The sequence below is a fragment of the Strigops habroptila genome, chromosome 5 (genome assembly GCF_004027225.2).
Source record: "Strigops habroptila isolate Jane chromosome 5, bStrHab1.2.pri, whole genome shotgun sequence".
In the NCBI taxonomy this organism is placed as follows: Eukaryota; Metazoa; Chordata; class Aves; order Psittaciformes; family Psittacidae; genus Strigops; species Strigops habroptila.
Genome location: NC_044281.2, coordinates 8,440,550 through 8,463,416, shown reverse-complemented (window position 1 = coordinate 8,463,416; position 22,867 = coordinate 8,440,550). Strand labels below are relative to the sequence as shown.

Genomic DNA, 22,867 nt, shown 5'->3' with positions numbered 1-22,867 from the left:
ATGCTTAAAAGGTCTAGCGTTTTTTTATATTTTTAAAGGGTGTCTTACATGTTATCTAATGTTTATTGCTATCCAGCCTGTATGAAACATTTCACAAGACATATTCTGAAATTCTTAAGATATTGAGCTGTGTTGAGTCAAAACATAATAAACCCCCAAATGCAAGCAAGCTCGCTATCATTTAAACTCCTGCAAAAAATATTAGAGCAGTTCCTGCTAGCTGTAATTTCTCTGATTAAATAAGTTTGGGATGAGAAAAATAAAAGCCGTTGAAGCCCTCCAGATATTTTTCTCTGCTGAAGGACAATGTAGTAAACTAAATAGCTCCAGCATTAATACAACATGGATTAGCTAAACTGAAGTTCATAATCAGTTGTTGTACAAGAAAACCATTTGAAGGAAACAGTGTGGGTTTGTTTGGTTTTTAAACTAAACAGACAGGTTCTTTGGCATATGAAATTATTCTAATAATAAAAGATACCTTCTTTGCTTTTTTTTTTTCCAAAGGTAAAGATAGGAGTAGTCTTATATGAAAAAAAATATTTACATACATTTCTTGTGTTGACAAGGACTTAAAAACGGACTGTGAAGACATGTAAGGGAAAAGCTTAAAACTTGCTTAGGAAAGAAAGTAATTAAAACCCTTTTAGGATCAGGTAGAAATAAAACCACTGAAAGCTGTTTGGATTTAAAGGCTTAGCTGTTTTGATCTCTGTGGTGTATGTTTAAAGTGTATAGCTGCCTAGATATTGTATTAATTGATTTTTTTCATATGTTCATTTATTTCAGTAGGCATTGCACCTTTTCTGTGAAATGAAAACAAAGCGTTCATTCAGCTGCTACATTTTCACACAATTGCTCTGCATTTATACACCACCATAAATAAAAGGATATAGATAGATATGCCACTTTGCAAATAGAAACAAAAGGCAGCTCTAGATTGCAGGATTTTGACATAAGATAAAGCACTGGAAAGCAGCCTAGATGTAGGAGGGTGTGGAAAAACCACTGGTGAGGAGAAAAAAAGATGAAAGTACATTGTAAGAGGTGGGCTTTAAGGTGATGTTATAATAATAGCAGACACTTTCTTGTATATCCGTCTGAGGTTTTAGCTTTCTATAAGTTATTTACTGATAAATCTCCAACCACCTCTGCAAGATAAGGTAGGAATGTAGCAGTGCTACCTTGATCTTCTACTTGACAACTGCAGAGTTTTACACTTGGTATTATAGTTATATCTGTCTCAGAGTACAGACTGCAAATCAGCATTACAGGCATAGGCTTTTAGCCTGGTCAGCCCAGCAGGCATTCAGTTCTTCTCTTATTTAAGTAGAGATTTGAGAAATAACTGGTAAATGCTATCAAAAGGGGGGAAAAAAAATAAATCAAGTGTACGGAATACATTAAGAAAAACCCAGTAGTAAGCAGAAACATATGGGAAGCCTTATTGAGAGAATTGAGAGGAATATGTAGAACAGGGACAAGAGAAGTAAAATTATAAGAAGAAAGGTATACTGGGACCTTGAAAAGGATACAGTAGAAGCTATAGGGAACTGTGTTTATACAGTTAAGTAAGTGTAAAGTGGATTAGTTACACCTTCACTAATCCTGTTTGTAAATTCCTTAATAATTAAAAGAAACTTTCATTCAGTTTAGTTTTATTTGCCTCTAAAGCAACTTAAGATAATCAGCTTAAGTTGCTTTAGAGCGTACTTAAAACTAATTTCCCTGTGTATAGCCATGTAGAAGAGTCCTATAGATCCCAGTAGGAAGATGGCTTTTCCTCTGGAAACTTATTGGGGCATGGGGAGAATAGTACTTCAGCATTAGTATTTTAATTACAGTAAAGAGGAAAAGGCTGTTGCAGTCGTGGTGGATGGGGAGAATAATGTAATTGCCTTTTTATTTTGGAGGGCATTTGTAAGTTTAGTTTTGAAATGAGGATTATTTTTTTTTCAGTAGTAGGATATCCAAGAGGAGACAGATGAATAGAAACATAAAACCAAATGACAGTCTTGGCATCAATATTCTAGATATGATGCCTCAAATTGAGACAGTAAAATGCAGAGTAGACTATTCAGAAAGTGAGTGCAGATGAATAACATAGGCGATGAATTGGGGGTTTAGGGCTTTTAAAGGACAAGACATTCAGCATTTTAGAAGAGCTGTATGTCTCAGTAGCCTGTGGTATGAGGAATAATCAGTTAATAGCAACACTCACATCAGTGGTAACGGGAACAGAATACTACAAGTAATAAGACATGGCTCCTAAAAACAACTTTGTGAGGTGTTAGAGGCAGCAGAACTAAGGGAGGACCAGGAGGGAACCAGGGGAGGAGCCGAGAGACGGGTGAGGACATAAGCCGGTGATGAACTGTAAAGAGAAGCTATCTGAAAGAAACCTCCCCTTGCTTCCATCCAAGGGGGAGGAATATTCAGGGACCACTAATTTCCCACATCTTAAAATACTTGTCATAAGGTCTTTCTATAGTACATACATTGACTCTCTTCTCTTGTGACTGAAAGCAGTTACTTGTGAGTAAAAAATTACGACCTTCCATCAGAACCCCATTTAAAGTGCTTACGTACATCTTAATCTTCTCAAGTTAATATCTCTGCTTTGGCAAGTGTTTTCCGAGTTTCTTATTGATCATTTATATTCTTTTTTGTTTATGTTTCATTTATTCTCTCATAGTGAAAAAACCACCACCACACTTAATTTCTTCAAAAGACTTTCAGTTTCCTGAATGCACTATTGGTGATTATTTGCAAGTATTAACTGGACACTGCTTCTTTCCATTTCAATTTCTGATATTGGTGCAGCTACGCTTAAGTTTCCTTAAGTTTGTTAAAAGTTACGAAGAGTGGTTGACTTTATTTTATAGGCTATTATTAGAATCATAGAATCATAGAATGGTTAGGGTTGGGAAGGACCTTAAGATTATCTAGTTCCAACCCCCCTGCCATGGGCAGGGACACCTTGCACTAAACCATGTGGCCCAAGGCTCTGTCCAGCCTGGCCTTGAGCACCGCCAGGGATGGAGCATCCACAACCTCCCTGGGCAACCCATTCCAGTGCTTCACCACCCTCACTGTAAAGAACTTCTTCCTTATATCTAATCTAAACTTCCCCTGTTTAAGTTTGAAGCCATTACCCCTTGTCCTACCACTACACTCCCTAAGGAAGAGTCCCTCCCCAGCATCCTTGTAGGCCCCCTTCAGATACTGGAAGGCTGCTATGAGCTCTCCACTCAGCCTTCTCTTCTCTAGGCTGAACAGCCCCAACTCTCTCAGTCTGTCTTCATATGGGAGGTGCTCCAGCCCTCTTATCACCCTCGTGGCCTCCTCTGGACTTGCTCCAACAGCTCCATGTCCTTTTTATGTTGAGGACACCAGAACTGTACACAATACTCCAAGTGAGGTCTCACGAGAGCAGAGCAGAGAGGCAGGATCACCTCCTTCACCTGCTGGTCACGCTGCTTTTGATGCAGCCCAGGATACGGTTGGCTTTCTGGGCTCCAAGCGCACACTGCTGGCTCATGTTAAGCTTCTCATCAGCCAACACCCCCAAGTCCTTCTCTGCAGGGCTGCTCTGAATAATTATTGTAGATAATAGAATAAGATAGATACTGACAGAGCGATGATTTGAAATATTTAAACTTTGATAAAAGTCATATATTTCAATTACAACTTTTAAAAGTCTTTTAAATTTTATTCACAGCTTTAAATGGTTAAGGTTACCCTATTCTGTAGATTTAGAAAATACGAATTTCAGTCATTAAGTTGGGAAGTTTTCAGTCACTGAGTTGGGAAGTTTTATAATTTTTTAAAATTGCAAGTTAGTCATAGTCCTGTCAAAGAGCCAGGTTTTAGCTCAGCATCTCGTGCCTCCACCCTGAAGGCACCATGGCAATATTGTTGATCTATTAATGAATTCTCAGCCCCCGAAATGGTTCAAACTCAGCTGTGCAAGAGGCACTTTGTCATTGTTTGACGTTTGTATTGTAATGAAAGACTTCAGAGAGAAAGCCAGCATCATGTTTGAGTTTGCACAGATTATTTCACAATTCTTAGTGTTGCTTCTGTTTTTTGCTGAGAGCAAGCTTGATTGTTCAGGCATTTGAAAATGGCTCAAAAATTGTTGGCAAATAGAATTACCACTATTGTTTGGTGTATGTTTGTAAATTATGTGCCAGTGGAGAGGATGCAGTTTGGAAGGTGTTCAAGAGTTCGCTTTTAGGAAGAGGTTTGATGGCAGGGAAATGTCAAACCAAGTCAAGGGGAAACAGGTGAGAGAGCTCTGCCTATGTCAGAGAGATGAAAGTAAGACAAGAAGAAATAACTACTAAGTTACACGCATGATTGGACAAGGTCTTCTCCCTTCAAATTTTTGTGTTGTTTTGTTTATTACAGGCCTTTTTCCTGATGTAGGCGGAGGATATTTCTTGCCAAGACTATCAGGAAAGATTGGCTACTACCTTGCACTAACAGGATTCCGGCTGAAAGGGAGAGATGTACTAAAAGCTGGCATTGCTACGCATTTTGTTGAATCCGAAAAGGTAAGCTGATAACCAGTGCTAGCAAGGGTGCAGCCTACAACTATAATGACAAATCTGAACTGTGTAGCACACCAGTATACTTTTACCAACTTGAGTGTATGCAGAGGCGCAATTATATTAGCTGGGCATGCATTGTGAACGGGGATCATAAGATACTCTCAATCTGTCATTATAACACTTGCCAGCTAGTGACAGCTTTGCTTGGAAGAGGGAGCAAATGTTGCTGTCTTCATGAATCTTCTGTTGAAGGGCATGATTTACTGGCATGATTTACTGAGCATAACTGAAGGTGCTTGGAAAATTGTACAATTTAGACAACAGTGCCTGAAAATAGAGATAATTTATACAACCACAAAGTTTTTAATCTAAGTAACACCTATTATGTGATCATAATCAGTCTCCTTAACAGATATCCTATTTGTTCTTACAGTGGCTGTAACAAATTGTAGAAATTAGTATATTTGATAAGTCAGAGTCATAATGCAATTTGCAAGGACAAAAGTGAAGGAGAAACAATGACTTGCTTTCCTTCTCTGTGGAAACTCTCATGGCTGTCATTGTGCAGCTGGTTAGATACTATTTTGAGCGTAGCATGGTTGCCAGGCTCCTGCTCTTTCCTTTCAGACCGTTGTAGGCTGGCTTTACCTGCTGCGGCTGTAGCACTGCCCTGGGACTCTGCTTTGGAAGTAGAGTTGTTTGCTGATCACTGCAGATGTCATTATATCCATATGGTTCAACACTAAAAAGTGAATTCTGGCTCCTTGTATTACTTGGTACCTGTTTGAGATGTCTCTGAAAGTTGCGGGGGTTGAAGGTGTGTGCTTCTGTACATATATACTATATAGTACTATTACTATAGCAGTAATAATCTGAGTAGTACATTTTAGCTTACTTATTTTTAATTAAATCTTCTTTTTAATAGCTACCTGCCTTAGAGAAAGACCTGATAGCCCTGAAATCTTCTTCAACAGAAAATATTGCAGAGTTATTGAATTCCTACCACATGAAGGTAAATCTGATCAGTTACCAAAAGTCAAGCAGAATTGTTAAATATATGTAAATACGAATTCTTTTTTATCCACGATCATTTGTTTTATGGTTAAAAAATGAGTTTACAAATTCTTCACGCTACAAAATACACATTTGTAGCCCTAATGCCAGCAATGGTCAAAATTAAAAGTCCTTCACTTTTTATTCATTTTGGATACCTCTCAAACTCCTACTGTGATCATCTCACTCTCTTTCTATGCGTGTAAGTAAACTTCCAGCCAGGAGCATGATGATGCAGAAAATATATTGCTGCTTCATTTCCACCCCCTCCCATTATCCTTAGATTTCTAGCATGCTTTGCAGAAGGCAAACTAGATAGCCACTAGCAGAGTGGGAGTTGTTCATGATGGCAAGTGCAATCTGGGGAGTTAGCCTAAAATTCAGGGATTCTGACAAACACAAATGGTAGGGGTGGAACTATTGGCCTAATCCAAAGGCCGCAGAAGTTATAATGCCAGTTAGTAAATGCCACACTGCTCACTTGGAAGTGATGTTATATTTTCATCCCAGAAACTTTATAAACCTGAAGAAATGTTTTTCTAGCTTGATGCAGTTGACAAATTTTAGCATTATTTTGATGCAGACCATCTGCAGTCCAGATTTGAAGCCTGAATTTAAAGACTCAAGTTGTTCCTTTAGTTTCTCAAATATTTTATATGTTTGTAAACCTGAGATAATGGAAAGACTGCATAAGCACAGGAGTTAGCGATAGGATAAGTATTACAAGAGTGCAGACACATTGTAGGGAAAGCATCTGAAGTCTTAAAGCAGTATTTCCAATGGGAGAAAGGTGCTGTTTTCCCAGTGGACAAACCCATAGTTCTCCATTTGATTTTGCAAGTGAATGTAACTTATTGATAATACATAATTAGTATTTTTATTAGGCCCGTGTAACAATGGTCATGAAAATAAAAGATTTCGCTTTACAGTAGGTTTATTCAGTAGCTATTTAGTTAGCTGTTTAGATGTGCAATGTAATTTTATTTCAAAGGAAAGGAAACTTCTGGAATCAAATCAAGATTCAATGTATTCAGTCAAATTGAGTATTACCCCCCAGTTGTTAAGCTTTGAAGCGAGTGGTGTCTACCCTTGTTATTTCTGTTTTGGCATTACTAAGTTAATATGTTAAGATTAATTAGAAAAATAAATGGGATAATCAGTACTACTATGGGAATTAGCTTATTTTGACAAAATAGAAAGCTGCGAAATAGGAGCGATTATATGTTACAGTATACTACTTTACAAAATGACACTGAATGGAAAAGGAAGCAGTGTATTTTTAGTTATCAGAGCCGAAGTGACAGGGAACCTTTCTCAGTTTCTGCTGCTGTTACTGAAAAAATCTGCTTATGTCCTAAATCCCTAAATGCCAAAAGATATGAAACATCTGACAGCCTTTCCACATAAGGCCAACAGATCTTTTACACTCTCTTTGTCTAAATAAAATTTTGTCAAAGTAGAGAGAAAAGCTAAGGAAGAAAATGCAGGTTGTGTTGTTTTGCTTGTGGTGGTTTTGTTTGGTTGTTTTTCTGAATACATACATGCATGCATGCTGTATACTTTTAGTTACAATATTTAAAACCCCTCAGCTTTTTAGTAGATGTATCTACACTAGCTTTCTTAGTGTGTATTATAGAAATGTATTGATAGAATAATCATGATTACTTGTGTTCGAGATAACCACCCAAGTAGGCATATATAGTAGCTCTGAGCGAGCACTACGTTGAGGTGACATCTTTAACGTTTACAAGATAAAGCATCAAGTTCATTTATACACACTGTGAAATTGTAATTCATTAAAAATGTCAGTGTGTTATGAATATTTATTATTTTTGTAACACGAGTAATTGAAATTTTTCAGTACTGATAAGGTTTTCGTTCTAAAATATCCAAGTAAAATATGTATTTGCTTTTTCAATAGAGCAGAGTTGATCAAGAAAAGGATTTTGTACTTGATGAACATATGGAGAAGATTAACAGGTATTCAGGAATCTTTCTTCTTTTTCATCTTTTGGATAGAGAGCATGAAGTTAAATCCTCTAACAGTATCAGTGTTCCACAGATAAGGTGATAGAAATGGCATTCAAGTTAGTAATTTAAACTTTCTTGTTTTTAGAGAGCTTTATCTGAGTCTCATAGCAGTATGCTAAATACTCAAGCATATTTGCCCGATTCATACACCATTATATTAAGCAACTACCCTGATACACATTAAAATGAATTTCTATAGAAACTGGATGGGCATTTAAGAGAAGAATTGTTCAGTTGGACAGGGAATTATATGTAGTGCTCTTATACTCATTGATATAAGGCCATTTCTATGATTGTTTGGAACATCTGTGTTCTCAGAAAGGGAGGGAGAAATAAGCGAGTGATAAGCAGCTAAAACTCCTGAAGTATGGCAGCACAGAGACAAAATATGCTGACACCAAACCAGTAGAATGGAGCTGATACCTAAACATTTGATGTGTTACAAAAATACAGGTAAGACTGATGGTAGTAACTGAAGTTTCTGGATAAATAGAGTTTGCAAGTGAGGCTTATTGAAATGCTGGAGATTTGTAAAGGAAGAGTTACATAAAACTGAACAGCAGGGAACACATTGCTAAGAAAAGCCAAATAAGCTTGTTACTGTGTTTCGAAGTTCAGTGTTACTAGCACTTCACAGGGAAGAGGAAGGCTGAAGCAGTTCACTCATTACCTTTTTTCTTTCAGGCTTTTTTCAGCAAATAGCATGGAAGAAATTGTTAAAAATTTAAAGCAAGATGGTTCTCCTTTTGCCATTGAGCAGCTAGAGGTAACATCTGTACTATTTTTATTAGAGGCTTTAAGTCTGGTTCTGTACTTTTTTCTCTCTATGGGGCTGATTTTAGTCACCTTACTTTCATAACTAATACTACATAACACCAATAGGCCACTGGACTGAGATCCTCGGCTTCTCACATTAGTCCTGTGGGCCTGTCAGTAGTTCTACTCAGACAAGAATATTCCTCTGTAAAATGTGAATACCATCATAGGTTGCATAAAATTGTCATCTAGTAAAAAAACTCAAACTCACTCCCTTTCCCTTTTCCCCTTCCTACAATCAGGGAGCTATTGGTGACTAAGGTTCCTTTTATAGCTGCTCATATTTTTATCAAGGTTTGGAATAAAACAGTGCCAGAACAATATTGTTCTTTTTCTTCCATTCTAGATATCTCGTTTTGGTAAGCAACAAGCAACTTATCAGCACAGAGGGTTTTTTTGATCTTTTTAATGCATTTCTGAGTGTCGTAGTCACTACTTGGTCTACAGTAATACTACACACTTAATACACACTTCAGCCTCAAAATCAAGAAGCAACTTATTTTCATTTAAGAGTAATGTGCATATTTTCCCTTTTTCCTTTGAGGTATCTGTATTCAGGTGCCTTGCAAAAGTTTTCCTTGTAACTAATCAAATATTACTTACAATTGGATAGAACACAAGTATTGCTCCAGTAAACGCTTTGTCTTAACTTTAGTTCCAGCTTACGGAAGAAATCCTGCCCTTGTAATAAAACAAACACCCATCATCTTTGGACTTTCATTTGAGCAGAGTAATATAATTTTATAGTGTAGTGTCATTAACATTAGGCATCCTGTCCCAAGATTATTTGCAGATAGCTTTTCCTAAGTTCATTTCATAGAATTTTGTGGCATTTCAAAACATAATCAGACCTAGAGGAACTATAGCCTTTAAAAGGTGCTTTTTTCAAAATACAATTTCTATTACAAAATGTGCAAGGAGTCTGAAAACACTTTGTTACTGAAGTGCATTAAGTAGCCAGTTTGTTCTGCCGCATTTGCTCTGATTATCCAAACTGGCTTGACTCACTTCCTTCATCTGCAGCCCTGTGACTCAGATCTCCCCTGTTAAAAATATGGCTTTGTTCCTTGTTGTTCAGAAGTGTATATTTGTTTCATATTTTTAATTTAGAACTTAAAACTATGTCATCTACTTCAAAGGTATGATTTTGTGTAACTTTTTTTACTTTAAGAAAAAAAAAAAGGCTCTTTTGTTGCTTCTTGTTTTATTCCATGTCTTTAATAGTACTTTATAGCAGCTTTTTTCTTTCATATGATTCAAAAATGAATGACTCTCCTTGGAGTTCCTGAACAACTGTCTATTGCCTGTTCAGTTCAAGAGATGAGACTGTTAATAAGAGTTGGTTCTGTCCATAAAGAAATTTGGGGAGGGAGACCCCAAACCCCACATTTTCTATCAGGTTCAAGGCTTACTAGTGTGAACAAGTACGTAAGTTTCAGGCAAACAACATTCTAACAGCAAACATTCTGTGCTAAGCAGTAGGATTAAGTAAGCTCGTAGGATCAGGTAACTTAATTTCTTCTTTGAAAGATCCACAAAACCGAAGAAGGAAAATGCATTTGTGGGTGAAAAAAGTTTTGTGAGATTCACGTATAAATCTGGCTTTCTCCAGGAAATGCTTGCCAGTTAAACCGGAGATTGTGTTTTACTAGGGAAGCACTAGTAAATTTAATTGTAGCTGGAGGAAGAATAGTAGCTTGCACCCTGGCACTTGAGCATTTTACACCTGCAGAGCATTGGCCTGCTGTCACATTGCTCGGAGGAGCAGAGTTCAAAGAATTGGTTAGAGCAGGGAACGCATAGAAAAACCATGACAGTCTGAGATTATCAGACGTTATCCTTGGTAGCAGTTTGCTGACTTGTGTGAAGCAAGTAATTTTCCTCATTAGGAGTATCACAGTACCAAGAGTATTTCCACTGATAGTAGTTTCCCTTATGTCACTTTCTGAAACCAAGATATCACATTAGTGTCTGAGTACAGGAAGAACAGCACATTCAAATAATAAATACATAGACTGTAAAAGATTCAGTAACAGCAATGTGTATTCTTATTTTCTTTGTTTCCGTGTATACTTATTATGATATACATTAGTAAGATCATGGAATAAGCCCTAACTGAAAGTCTCATACCATAATTTGGAGGTACACCTTGGTACAGCCACACCTCGGATGTACAGATACCTTTTAAACAAAATGGAACTGCTAGTTCTACTATAATCCAAAGATGCTGTGAGCTGTTCTACCTCAGGTATCCTGTTCTGTTTGATCTACAGTACTCCTGCTTTTCACTTTCAAAACATGTCTGCTTGGCAGGGCTTCATATATCTGATACATGGTTTGCATGAATAAGAAGATTGTAAAGATGTTAAAATTCTACTTGAGAGTGGCTTCACGACTTAAATCACATTTTGAACCCAGTTACAAATAGGTAGAAAGCTAGAATACTAACATACTTTCTGAACTCATACTACTAAAATATTTTAAAAACTGTTTATAGCATTACTTTGTTTTTAGGATTTATATGAGCCAAAAAGCTTTAATCTGAGTGACAGAAGTACCACTTCTAATTGGATGAAGTAAGCATGTGGGGTCAAAGCCTGAAAAGTATCAGTTGTTTGTTTTCACATGATGCTTTCTGAGAGCTTTTTTGGCAGGTCAGTGCACCTTCTGAGCACTAATACCTCATGAGTTTATAGCCTTAAACTGAATGAATTCCAGTGTAGTGTGCAGGACTAAAAATTACAAGGTACCTTGTCCAGATCGGCTGGTCAGGTTGGGATGCAGACACTAGCTCCTGAAACTTTAAATGGGGATGCAGCAATGGGTGAAGGAGATTACAGGAATGAAGCAGGATGGTATCTTTGTAGCATTGAACTCGAATAAAGCAGCATTCTGAAACTCTTAACAGACAGTAAGTGTGATATATCTGTCTTTAAGCAGCTTTCCTGCGGTACTTTGGCTAGACTCATATTATGTCAAAGCTCATCCAGCACCATTGTTCAGTGTGGACAAACAAATGCTTTGTTATCTCAGAAAGTGATGGGTGTCTTCATTTACTGCGAGGGACGTGATACACTCGGCCTCTGGCAGGGCTTTTTTTTGTTGTTTGTTCTTTAAGTTAAAGAAAGCTTCTTCGAGGGTCTTCAGCAACTCTAATCAGAAACTTTAATGTGCCTTGGAAACAAAGGATGCAGCCACTACTCCAGCTGTTAATTCTTGTAAGGGACTCCATTGAATCAGTGCCACTTAATTCAGTCACCTTGTGGTAGTATCTTACTGGAATTCAGGTCTGTTGCAAATTCGGCTTGTAGCTTTCAGGATCATTATGTTGAAATCAGAATGGTCTCAAAACGCTGGAATAGATGTCAAATACTTCTACGAAGACTTACTGCATTTTAGTACTCCCTACTTCAGCCTATCCTGTCTCCTTTCAGGCTTGTTCCCTAGCACCAATGCCCTCCCCCTCTTCGTACAGAGAATTTATTTATAGATACACTGGTGACTCATTTTTCTGCAATTACACCTACCCATTTTCTTCCCTTGTTCCTCTTCCTTCAGCTTGATTTATGGCAGTTCCTCCTCCACCTTCAACCTCATTGATATGCCAAGATAAGGCAGCTACTGGATGCACTACACTAGCTAGGTGTTCATTTCACATCTTCCCCATTTCAGTGCTTTCTAAGCAGAAAGAACTCACCATTATAATTTCACCTGTGGAACAATCTGGTTGCACTGTGCATGCCATTTTACCTGGTCTGAGTAAAAACTCTCTAATCTAAATGACAGAATGTGAAACTCAAAGCAGAAAAGGTCCAGTTCAAAGGTAAAGCCAGCAAGCGTATTACAGGACATAAGGGCTCCAGTTAAGAGTTGCTCTCCATCAGAGACCTACATGGTGATGTAATTAGAGGTACAGCTTATTTCTGTATCTGCTGAAAGGCAGCTCATTGTTAGAGAGCTTTACCAAAACTCAGGAAATGTTTACAGTTTGAGCCAGCATTCCTTCTTCCTAAACCAGATTCACTCTCAAGCGAAGTGGTCAACATGCAAGTAACAGAATGGCAGAACCAGTGCTTTTAAGGTACACAGTTGCACAGCCTCCTGCTTCTATAGCAATTGCATGTTTTCCAGCTTAACTAGGCAAAATGGGTCACTGCTGTATTAGCTGGTGTCTGGAAAGGGATGAAGAGTAATTGGGAGCCAGAAAAAATGTTAATGTTGATGTCTGGAAACCTGCCATTTCAGTCTCCGGGTAAGGACTCTAATGTCTGCAATGAAAATAATGTAAAGAGGCAAATTTTACCATCTGCCACTTTTCAGTAGGGGTAAAAATGCCCTAATTAACAGGAAATGTCTACTGTACTGTGAATAATAGAGAGCTTGTAGTTGGATTTACAGGGAAAGAGTCTTGTTTGAAGTAAGAAAACAAAGATGAGCAACAGTAAGATATACCTCCTTTCCCCCACCGACCCTGTAAGTTTTAAAGCTCATTTCTGTTTTCTTAACCAGGTTTTAGTCTTTCTCCCCACCTCCCCCTACTGTTTATTGGCACGCTGTTAATTGAAGGATAGTCATGAAAGCCAGAGTTACAGCATTTGTTTGTGTGCCTTAAACAGATCCTGTCTGTGGCATAATATTTATAGCCTGTAACTGTCAAAAGGAGGAAAGCAAGACCTCCAGGCTTCCTATCAGAAGAGCAATGTAGGACTAAATTACTGCAGCATCTGTTGATCCCAGACAAAAAGCTTGGACAGATACAAATTTATGTTTAATTTCTTTGAATATTTTTTCTTCCACAGTTTTCTTCGTATGTTGTCTAGTCTCTGCAGATGATCATAAAGCAACCACCTTAAGTTTGTTGCTGATATCACTATTATTACCTTACTACTCTGTGGTACTAAATAAAACTTAAATTCTGTACAATATCAGTTACAACATCAGTAACTTGTAAGAGCAATTCAGACTATATGTGTACGATATTAGAAAATGGAGTAACGTTGCTTGTCACACACCTTCACTTCTCAATAGAATCTGTTTGGAAATGGCTTTCAAGCTGCATAAGATTCCCAGGCTAGTAGTAATTTGATCATAAATGATGTGACCTTAGGAGTTCTAGGCTTTCCACAAGTAGTGGCAAACATCCCAGAGATCTTGTATATAAAAGTTTATGTAAGTAAGTCCTTTTAGTATGACAGCATGGTGGGAGGGAGCAGGAGGAATAGGTATAACATGAGTGAGCTCAGTGCCATCATTTACTTCACATAGTTTAAAATGCAAAAAAGACAGACTTGCAAATGTGTCTGAATTGAAGTGAATAAAAGTAATTGTTAATGTCTTCCCCAGACTATAAATAAGATGTCACCTACATCCTTAAAGCTGACTCTCAGACAGCTCAGAGAAGGTGCTTCCATGAGCTTACAAGATGTACTCACGATGGAATACAGACTGAGCCAAGCATGCCTGGTAAGCAAGCAGCTGGGCCCTTTGTGCCTTTCCAGCAATGGAGGGGTAGCACATTTATCAGAGACTAAGTTATATACGCATTACATCAAGGACTCACAATTTATAGGTTTTAATTCTCAATATCTTTTATGTGTTCTTTAGGCTGTCGCTTTTTTCCAGTTACATCTCTTTATGTGCAGCTTGAAGGAGACTACGTTAATGGGAATGGTAGAGGGCTTTTGTTAAGAAAACTATGATAATGCTGTAATATAGAAAGTTTTGCATTTGGACTGTAATTTTAAACCCCTGGTGTTCTCAAAGAGATTTCCTATTTAAATTGCTTAGTCCTCAGTTCCCATCAGCAGGACGGGAATAGTTGTATATCACTGCCTTTCAGGAATGCTGTGATAAATCTATTAAAAAAAACCCCGAAGAGATTTTAGTACTACTTGTAGTAAGGGGTGAGTACTTGTGTAACATATAAGGAAATGATCCTTTCAGTAGAACAGAGTTGATAAATGAATTATCTGAACAAATTCCTCATAAAGCTTCCCCACGGCATCCTTATTTTAAAATGTCACAAAACTAGTAATAAGATTTTTATGTATTTGATTATTTGTGGTAGTTAAAGTAAATACTTGAAAAAAGGGAAAATATATCCCATTCTGATATGGTGTAGTGTCTGCCACTATCCTTGCCATAGCTTTCCTGAAACTAGTATTGTTGCGCCATTGCTAGCGAAGCATCCTTACGGATTTAAATGTTACATATACCTTTATTAAAAAACCCTGGATGTTCCCAGGACTCTATTTAACTGCAAAGTGTTCCAAGTATGCAGAATACATCACAATCCCTGTAGACTGTCCTCTCTCTGATGAATTTCTGATCCTACATGCCTCAGTCCCCATCATGCAAAACTCTTTAGAAAAATCTGACATGTAACAGAGAGAGGGCTGCATTGCATGAAAGTTGACTGATAACCAGAGTTCAACGGACTGATTTTAAGAGTTGTGGCTGCATTTAAGCAAGAGGTCATAGAGCTCTAATAAGTAAGGAGCAAGTAGGATGATACGAGACCAGTACAAGTGAGATTTAACTGAATCTTGGGAACTTGCATTTCAGGCAGAAGTGGGATAGGGAAAGATGTGCTAAATACAATCTGTCATGTTACAGCTTTTTTTTCTTCTTTTAATCTTTCAGAGAGGCCCTGACTTCTATGAAGGGGTTCGAGCAGGTAAGCATGCACACCAGAAACATTTCTCAAACTTAATAATATGCAAACTCACTGTTGCGTTGCTTCTGTGGAGGTTAAGAAAAGTGCATCCAGCAACAGCCCAGAGAAAACTTCCCACTTCCTCCAGTTTTTGCTTATTGGACTCCTCAAAAATTTATTATTTTTTCCAAAGTGTTAACAGCCATATTTCCTTTGTGTAATTTCAGTTTCCTGATGTTATTTATTCAGATGGTAATGCAGCACTATGAAAGGTTTCACCAATTCATTGGGAAATGTCAAATATATGTAATGCTAGCAGTAGTGAGTAGCTATGGGTATCATTTGTGTGTCCAGATTTAGTGTTGCCATGTAGCTGGTTCAGCCAACTATAAGATGGTATAAGACTTGAAGTTAAGAACAACTATTCACATGGCAATTTGTTAGAGCAGAGGCTACTCCCATGTCCAAAGTGTGTCTATATAGAGGTGTCTTACTATCAAAAAATATATATATGTAACTTAAATATTTCAGCATTTTAAAGCATTGGTCAAGGTAGGTAAGGGTACAAGTAGAGCAGTGGCGCAGGAAGTTCATCTAGGGGACAGACTTAGATTCTGTCCTTGATTCTACTGCTGATTCACTATGCAGTTTGTCAAACCCAATGTCACATCTGTTAGAAACTATAGTAATTATTTATGTACTGTACAGCAGGAGGTGAAACAAAACACAAATATTTCCTTTTCCTAGGAGCTTACGGTACAAGACATTTGGATGAATAATACTTTGGGGTTGAGGGAATCTGACTTTGAATTCAAACTCAAGTATATGTTATCACCTCCTCCTCATTTCTTAATATCTGTCTTTATAAAGTAGTTTAAAATCTGCTTGAGTAATAGATATTAGTTTGAGTGTTCACTATTAGTAATACTGTATTAAAGCCTGTGATGAGAGATGCAAAGTTTGTTTGTATAGCATGGAAAAAGTTTCTGATTTTAATCTTTAGTTCTTACTGGCAGAGAATCCTTTGAAGAATTTACCCAATTGTGTGGTAAATTCTGTTGAGTTCTGTTCTTCTCAAATACTGTTGAGAAGTACATGGTTTTCATTGTGTTGGTAATGGGAGCAAGGATATTTTACAAAGATTATTCCTAGGATATATTCTAAATCACCGTATGAGCTTATGAAGTGACAAACTCAAAGTTTGAGAGTCAGATGAACACCAAGCCAAATTCTCACTTGTAATCCCTAAGGTCATTAAACCATCTGGTGATGTTGTAGAGGACAAAAGCAAATCGCTTGTCAGTATGTCCAGTAAATTACACAAACTGCTCATAAAGAAGGAAACTGTAAGAACAGCAGTTGGGAAAGATTCTCTTTTACACAGGATGAGGTAGCAACCGCTCAACTATACCAGGAAGAAAAAAAACCCCACCAGAGACCCAGCTGCACTGAGGGGATTGCTAATAATAATAACTTGTTCTTGAAGTACTTTTGCTTACTGCATATATCTTACTCTCAGAGTTGTCATCTTAAAATAGATTCTCTTGTTTAAGAATGGTGCAGAATCTGACTATTTTTGCAGTTGGGTCTAATCTCATAAAAATCTCATAAAATAAATTTTCCGACAATGTACTGAATATAATTTTTATTAGGAAGTAAGATTATTAAGACTTTACTGGATCAACCAGTGAATGAAAGTGAAAATAATAAATAAAACATTACCTTTTAATTTATTAAAGCATTACATTCCAAGCATTTAAGAGCCAGCTGTTGACCCTGTCTACAAGAGGATCCAGCACAAAGTAAAGTTAAGATATAATAATCAGGTTTTAGTTTTCGAAGGTTGTTTTTCAGCAGCCATAGGTCAGGTTCTAATACCAGCTTTTATCTGCTTCAAACTGTAATTTTAATAGGCATGCTAGGGAAGTAGTTTGTTGACAAGCTTTTTAAATCTGTTTTGACCTGAGGTTCATAATTTTATTGGGTTTTTAGCCAGTTTTCTTTCAACCAGACTGAAAATATGCTGGCAAGCAGTATTCCGCTCCAATTCTTGTGATTTGGGCTACTAAAGAAAAGCCAAATCCTTTAAAGCATAAAGTATACAGATCCTATTTCAGCAACATTTTCCCATATAGTGGAAGTGTGGTCTTTGAACACTGTAGGTATCAATTTTTCACCTTGATTTATAGGATAATACATAAAGTAGGAAATGCATAGCTCTGCATAATTTCCAAGAGCTTTGGTTTTCTATTCTTACTGCATAAGCAAAGCGGTCTTTTTTAGTGTCAGTGCTCAAACACATCCAGGTGGACTACAGTCTCAGCAGCCTGAGGGGACAAAAATCTGCTAAATTAGCCTAACTATTTGTGCAGGAATGTACAGTTCAAATGGAATTGTAAAGGCCTTCTGTGTATTGCTGATCCTGCAAAGATGTTATTTCTGTATGGCTTCTGCCCTCTCTCCTGCAGTGCTAGCAGCTGGCAGATGTGAGCCTAACCTTGGGCACACAAACCCCCTGCAGTCAGTGTGTAGGTAGAGAGATTCCATTGCAACTAGCAGAATTTCAGGTGCTTAGAAATATCAGCGTTGTGACTGTGCTGAATGAAGCTAAAATAGAACACTCACTGAAGTCTGGTAAAAAGGTAAACCACAAGAACAAACCCTTAACACAGTGCTAATGTTCAATTAGTTTTATCTTAATGAAGATCCTTTAGCCTACCTTAGAAGTCTTCAGAATTTTGGTTCCATTCTTGTAGTGATCGATCTCTCAAGCTGGAGAAACACAGAATATATACAGGAGTTAATACAGAAAGGAAATATTTTCAAGATACTATTAGAAAACAAATATTTTAACTCTCATAATATTAAAGACTTCATTAGAGAGACCATAATAAGCATTCAGTTATCCACCAGAGTAAAACTGGCCACAAATCCAAACAGAAGGATTGACTTGATTGCACAGTAGTGCTATAGAATGAAGAATTATCAGCAATTCCTACTGGTTTTAGAGTTGAAGCTGTAGCAGTATACACATGGACTTTTTTTTTTTCCTTCTAAAGCATCTCTAGTCAGTATTGGCTTTTGTGGATGACCATTAAGATTATTTTGGCCAGATTGTAAACTTAATTGAAGTTGAATAAAATCATTAGATAAGTCATTCTCCAATGGAATAGATATACTTGATTCAGGACAATTATGTATTTTGACCCAAACCAATCAGTGGCTTTACATCACAGTGTTTAAAATTGACTTGTAGGGTCATAACTTTACACCAAGTTATCCAGGTGGATGACCCAGTAAAATCATTCTTTTACAGCACATTTCTTTTAAAGAATTGCCCACATGGATTCCACTCTCTGTAGAGGTACAGCTTTGATCTGTATGGGGGGTTTCTTTTAAAAATCAGTGTTTATTTGTATCTAAGCAGTCCTTAGTCCTCTATTTGCAGGTAAAGGGATGCAGGGCTCTGATTCTCCTTTCACTTTGGAGGTTCACGCTTAAGAGTTGTGATGCCTGTTTGTCTTCAGCTTCAGTTTGTCTTCAGAAATATTAATTAATGCAGCTATTATTTGAACAATATTTATTTCCTAGGCAATTTCCAAGTGTTGGTTATAGAGGTAATAGTTAAAAAGAAATTCTGAAGTCACTTTTGTTTTTTACCACAAACTGCCATAAATGCCTGTCTTCCGATACGACACAATCTTTAGGTACGCATTCATTCCACTACACTTGAAATCCAACTCCTTTGTATATTTCACATCCTGGATGGTTCTAGTTTAGTCACCAAGCACAAAGTCTGTTCAGAAAGACATGACAACTTACCAAAACCACCGTTATTCTTCAAAGTATCCACTCTCTGTGAGTATCTTCTGTCCGCATACCTTTAGAGCCATCCTACTCTGAACTCTTAATCAGAAAAACCAACTAGACAGACAAACCTCCCTGTTCTCAGCACATTGAGTATTGAGAGGTGTTTCCTGCCCATCCTCCTTTGTATGCTGTGGGTGGTGGTGGTCAGGAGGTCTCCCAGGACACACAGAGCTGCATCTCCAAATCAGTTGCTGATACCACACATCTGAAGGGAATGAGTGTTGAGGAGGGATGTTGGGTAGTCAGTGCATCCTAGAAAGCCATAGTTACTATAGCTGTTCTTTTTTAAATTATAAAAAAATCATGTTTTTGAATAGGACCTTTATGGTTTCTTGAAGCCAGAAAGGTGCTTGGAAGGCTCCTCTGGAATTCCATTCATACTGGCAATTTTTATACACAAATAAATTCTCTCATCTTACCATTGTTTGCTAGTGCAGCTGTTCTGGCTGACATGCCTTCAACATTCCTATGGTACAAGGAATGCTTTCTGAGAACTGGTATTTTCTTGCTATACATGAAATTCATTCACTGATGATTTTATCTTCAGTAATGTACTAGTAGACAGGTGAAGCACACATACTAAGCTTATACAAATCTTCATAGTTAAATTTACTTAGGTCGCAGTATCTGTCAGTATTTACAAATAAATATGCTTGGATTTCCCCACAAAGATACTCTGCTTTACTCTTTCCTCATTAGTTATTTCATTATTGGTTTATATGATGTGTTTAAATTAGCTTTAGGCATTAAACACCTCCTTTGAGTCATCTGTATTCTGCAGAGTCAGATTTTACAGAGATGTGAAAGCCCTTATCCAAAAGGAGAATCATGCATACTGTTTCATGTGAAAAAGCGTAAGTCAGGCTAGAGTAGTAGGTCTAACAGAAAGCACTAATTTGAGGTCTATTCTTTCAAAGCTTGTGCTACTTCTGAAGTTACCCACTGTTCCTTGTATCATCAGGCAACCCCAAGATACCTCTCCAGACAGATCACAACTCAAGACTTTTTATTGAGTAGAAATATGTATGTTACAAAAAATCTGTCTTCTCGAGAACATACTGATTTTTCTTACCTATGTATTCACTGTAGTTGTCTGTCTGGATGCAATCTAAAGTCATCTTAATTAGAGAAAGCTTACAAGTAACTTCTGTGTTTTTATACTCCACCTGACAGTGCTGATTGACAGAGACCAGTCCCCCAGATGGAAGCCACCTGCTCTAGAAGAAGTCACTGATGAGTTTGTGGATGATTGTTTTAAGCCATTGGGAAGCAATGATCTCAAGCTATAAAGATCAAGCCTATTGACTTACGTCTGCTTAAATCTACGACATAAAAATTTAAAAAGGCAAATTGTTATTTTTACTGCTTTACACAATGATTAACATTTAATTTTTTGCATCAACTCTTAGTTCAGGAACCTTTGGGGGAGAGAGCAGACTTAAGGGATGACCCTAATAAGCAAGAAGTTAGGAGACCTTTGCGTTCTTGGCTCAGTCACTGATCTAAGTTGGTGCCCTAGATTATTCTTTATACAATGAAAATAAAATACACTTAAAGGTTTAAAACAGTCAGAGCTACAAAGGAAAATGCAAGACATGATAAATGCATGGTATTAAGTAGCCTTTTAAATAAAGGGTCAGACTGACATATAAGTAATCTGAGAGAAATTGTTCTATTGATTTAACATTTGGTCAGTATTCAGTTTTGCTATGTGATGTAGACATTCTTTCAAATATCATAATATTGTCAGAGCCTAGAGCACTTCTATCTGTTGTAAGACCATTAAAAAAAAAAAAAAAGCCATTAAGTTGAACTGCACAATTAGTTTTTCATGATTTAAAAAACAGGTAGTTTTTCCTGGTCTTACAGGGGTGAAGAAGTAACTGTCTCACACCTTCCTCTGAACACTAAGCAGCACATTTCCTGTTGATGTTAGTGATTGTCGAATGATTTTAGTGGTAGAGGTCAGCCCGGCCCTAATACTGCAAGTGCCTAGAGTTTATACCACTAGTCTGGGTTCCCATTTGCTTGTGCCCATGAACATCCTGTCTGATAGGCGGAAAATCTGTGAAAAGGGGAATGCAGCAATATGTAGTGAAGATCATGAACAGGTGAAAACACGAAATATCTGCTGCACATGGATTGTGTAGGTTTTTTAAGACAACATATCCTAATGAATGTATTTGTTGGGATCAAAATTTAAACAGACATCAAAAAACCTTTGTGCATTAAAGGTTGCTTGGTTCTGATACTAATAATACTTGGTTATATGACATAATCAGAGCTCCTTGATAAAAGTATAATGGGGGGGGAGTAATATTAATTTTTCCATAGCATATACAACACATAACTATTAATCTTTCTTCAACTTTAAGATTGCATGGTTAATGAAATCATGTATCAGTATCTTTTCCTACTTGTTTATACAGTTATAGGCAGGTCACAAAAACAAATTTTGGCTTCTATAAAGATGAACCACTGAGACTAAAGGAAGAAAACTTCTGTTCCAATAACATAGTCAGTAATCAGCACTGGAGAATCAAAAAGTCAGAGCTCCAGCAGAACCATTACGGAGTTTTCAATATTGGGCAGGTTTTATTATCGACAGTATTGCTTTACAGTGGCTACAACTGTCCAAATTTCAGCTGCAAGTTAAATCTTACCATGTACGTAATGGTTATGAGACAGTCCTTGAGCTTAGTTTCAAAAGTAGTTGAGAGATTTCGTTAATACTTTTAGGATAATTCTGAAAATAAGACTTGAATTTCTACCTCATTCTGGTCTGTAAAAAATGTAAATCTTCCCCCCTTAGTTTTTGAAATTTTTGTATGCTTTAGATTCTTAAACGATGGTTATTTTTATTTTAAATTGGTTCATTCCATTATCTTTGTACAAAAGGAGCAATCTTCAGCATCTATTTAATGAAAAACACGGTAATCCCCAAGGAGTAGGGATCATGCCTTCTCTGACTGAAAAGGACTTAAGGTGCTTTAGCAAGAGTACTTCTGAATCAGTAAACTTTGACTTGCATGTTCAATTGCTTCCAAGATTTATGTGAACAGAAATTATCCCAAACTCATGGTAGCAAGATCCTGTCCAATCTGTGCATTCCTATAAAATAAAAGTCATACAAACAGATGGTAAGTTCAATTTTATTTGGTCCACAAGAAAATATTTTCCACAAAAAATACTGTAAAAATATATTGTACTGTGTTTTATTTGGGACTACTGATGTGTCTTACTCCAGAAATGTCAATTTTATGAAGTTGTGCTGTAGTTACTATGTTTTGAACTGTTATTAGAATATCAAGTCAGTCACATTGTATCCACTCAGATTACACTTATGTTTCCTGGAGAAAATATAAATCAAGTGTATTTTTAACTCCTAAATAGAAGTAAATGGTTTTGTGGAGTATGCCAGTCCCATCCTGGAGTGCCTTTATTACACAAAATCAAGTCAAAGAATCAGTAGCAACTCAGCTGGAAAGCCACTACAAGTGGCACAGTTTAATCTAATAAGAGATGTAATTTTATTTAGGTAAAGCCATCTTGATTTTTCTTACGCATTTGTATTGTGCCTATTACAGAAATACAGCATAACTCTGGAAAGCAATCTCCTTCAATTTCTCACCAGATTGTAGTATTGAACAGATTTTATTTATTTTTTTATTTTATTAAGGGTAAGTGCATTATTTATTAAGGACAGTGTCTTGTGCAAGAGACTATTTTCCCGATGAGAAGCTGTCTCCCTGTTGTTTGTAAGCTTGTTTGCTTTCCTTTTGCTGCGTGCTTTCCCTGAAGTTCCAGTGTCCTAGAAAGCATTATAAAGCAGCTGGAATTGCACTTCAGGCCATATTGAAGCTGCTGCAATCTTCCAGCATTAATG

General features: G+C 37.1%; 1 protein-coding gene across 3 annotated transcripts in view; it reads left to right on the top strand.

Annotated features, from left to right (window-relative positions):
* The window catches only part of HIBCH (3-hydroxyisobutyryl-CoA hydrolase), a 45,063-nt gene extending 22,473 nt beyond the window's left edge, over positions 1-22,590 (top strand). For 2 of the 3 annotated variants that reach the window (XM_030486803.1, XM_030486802.1), the window contains 7 exons: positions 4,414-4,559; positions 5,482-5,568; positions 7,531-7,589; positions 8,325-8,406; positions 13,800-13,919; positions 15,099-15,132; positions 20,155-21,239. In XM_030486803.1, coding sequence (XP_030342663.1) covers positions 4,414-4,559; positions 5,482-5,568; positions 7,531-7,589; positions 8,325-8,406; positions 13,800-13,919; positions 15,099-15,132; positions 20,155-20,270 — 644 coding nt within the window. In that variant the 3' untranslated portion in view covers positions 20,271-21,239. Of the gene's footprint in view, positions 1-4,413; positions 4,560-5,481; positions 5,569-7,530; positions 7,590-8,324; positions 8,407-13,799; positions 13,920-15,098; positions 15,133-20,154 lie in introns of all 3 variants that reach the window. The other variant, XM_030486801.1, reaches the window with a different exon arrangement.
* The last annotated feature ends 277 nt before the right edge of the window (positions 22,591-22,867 follow it).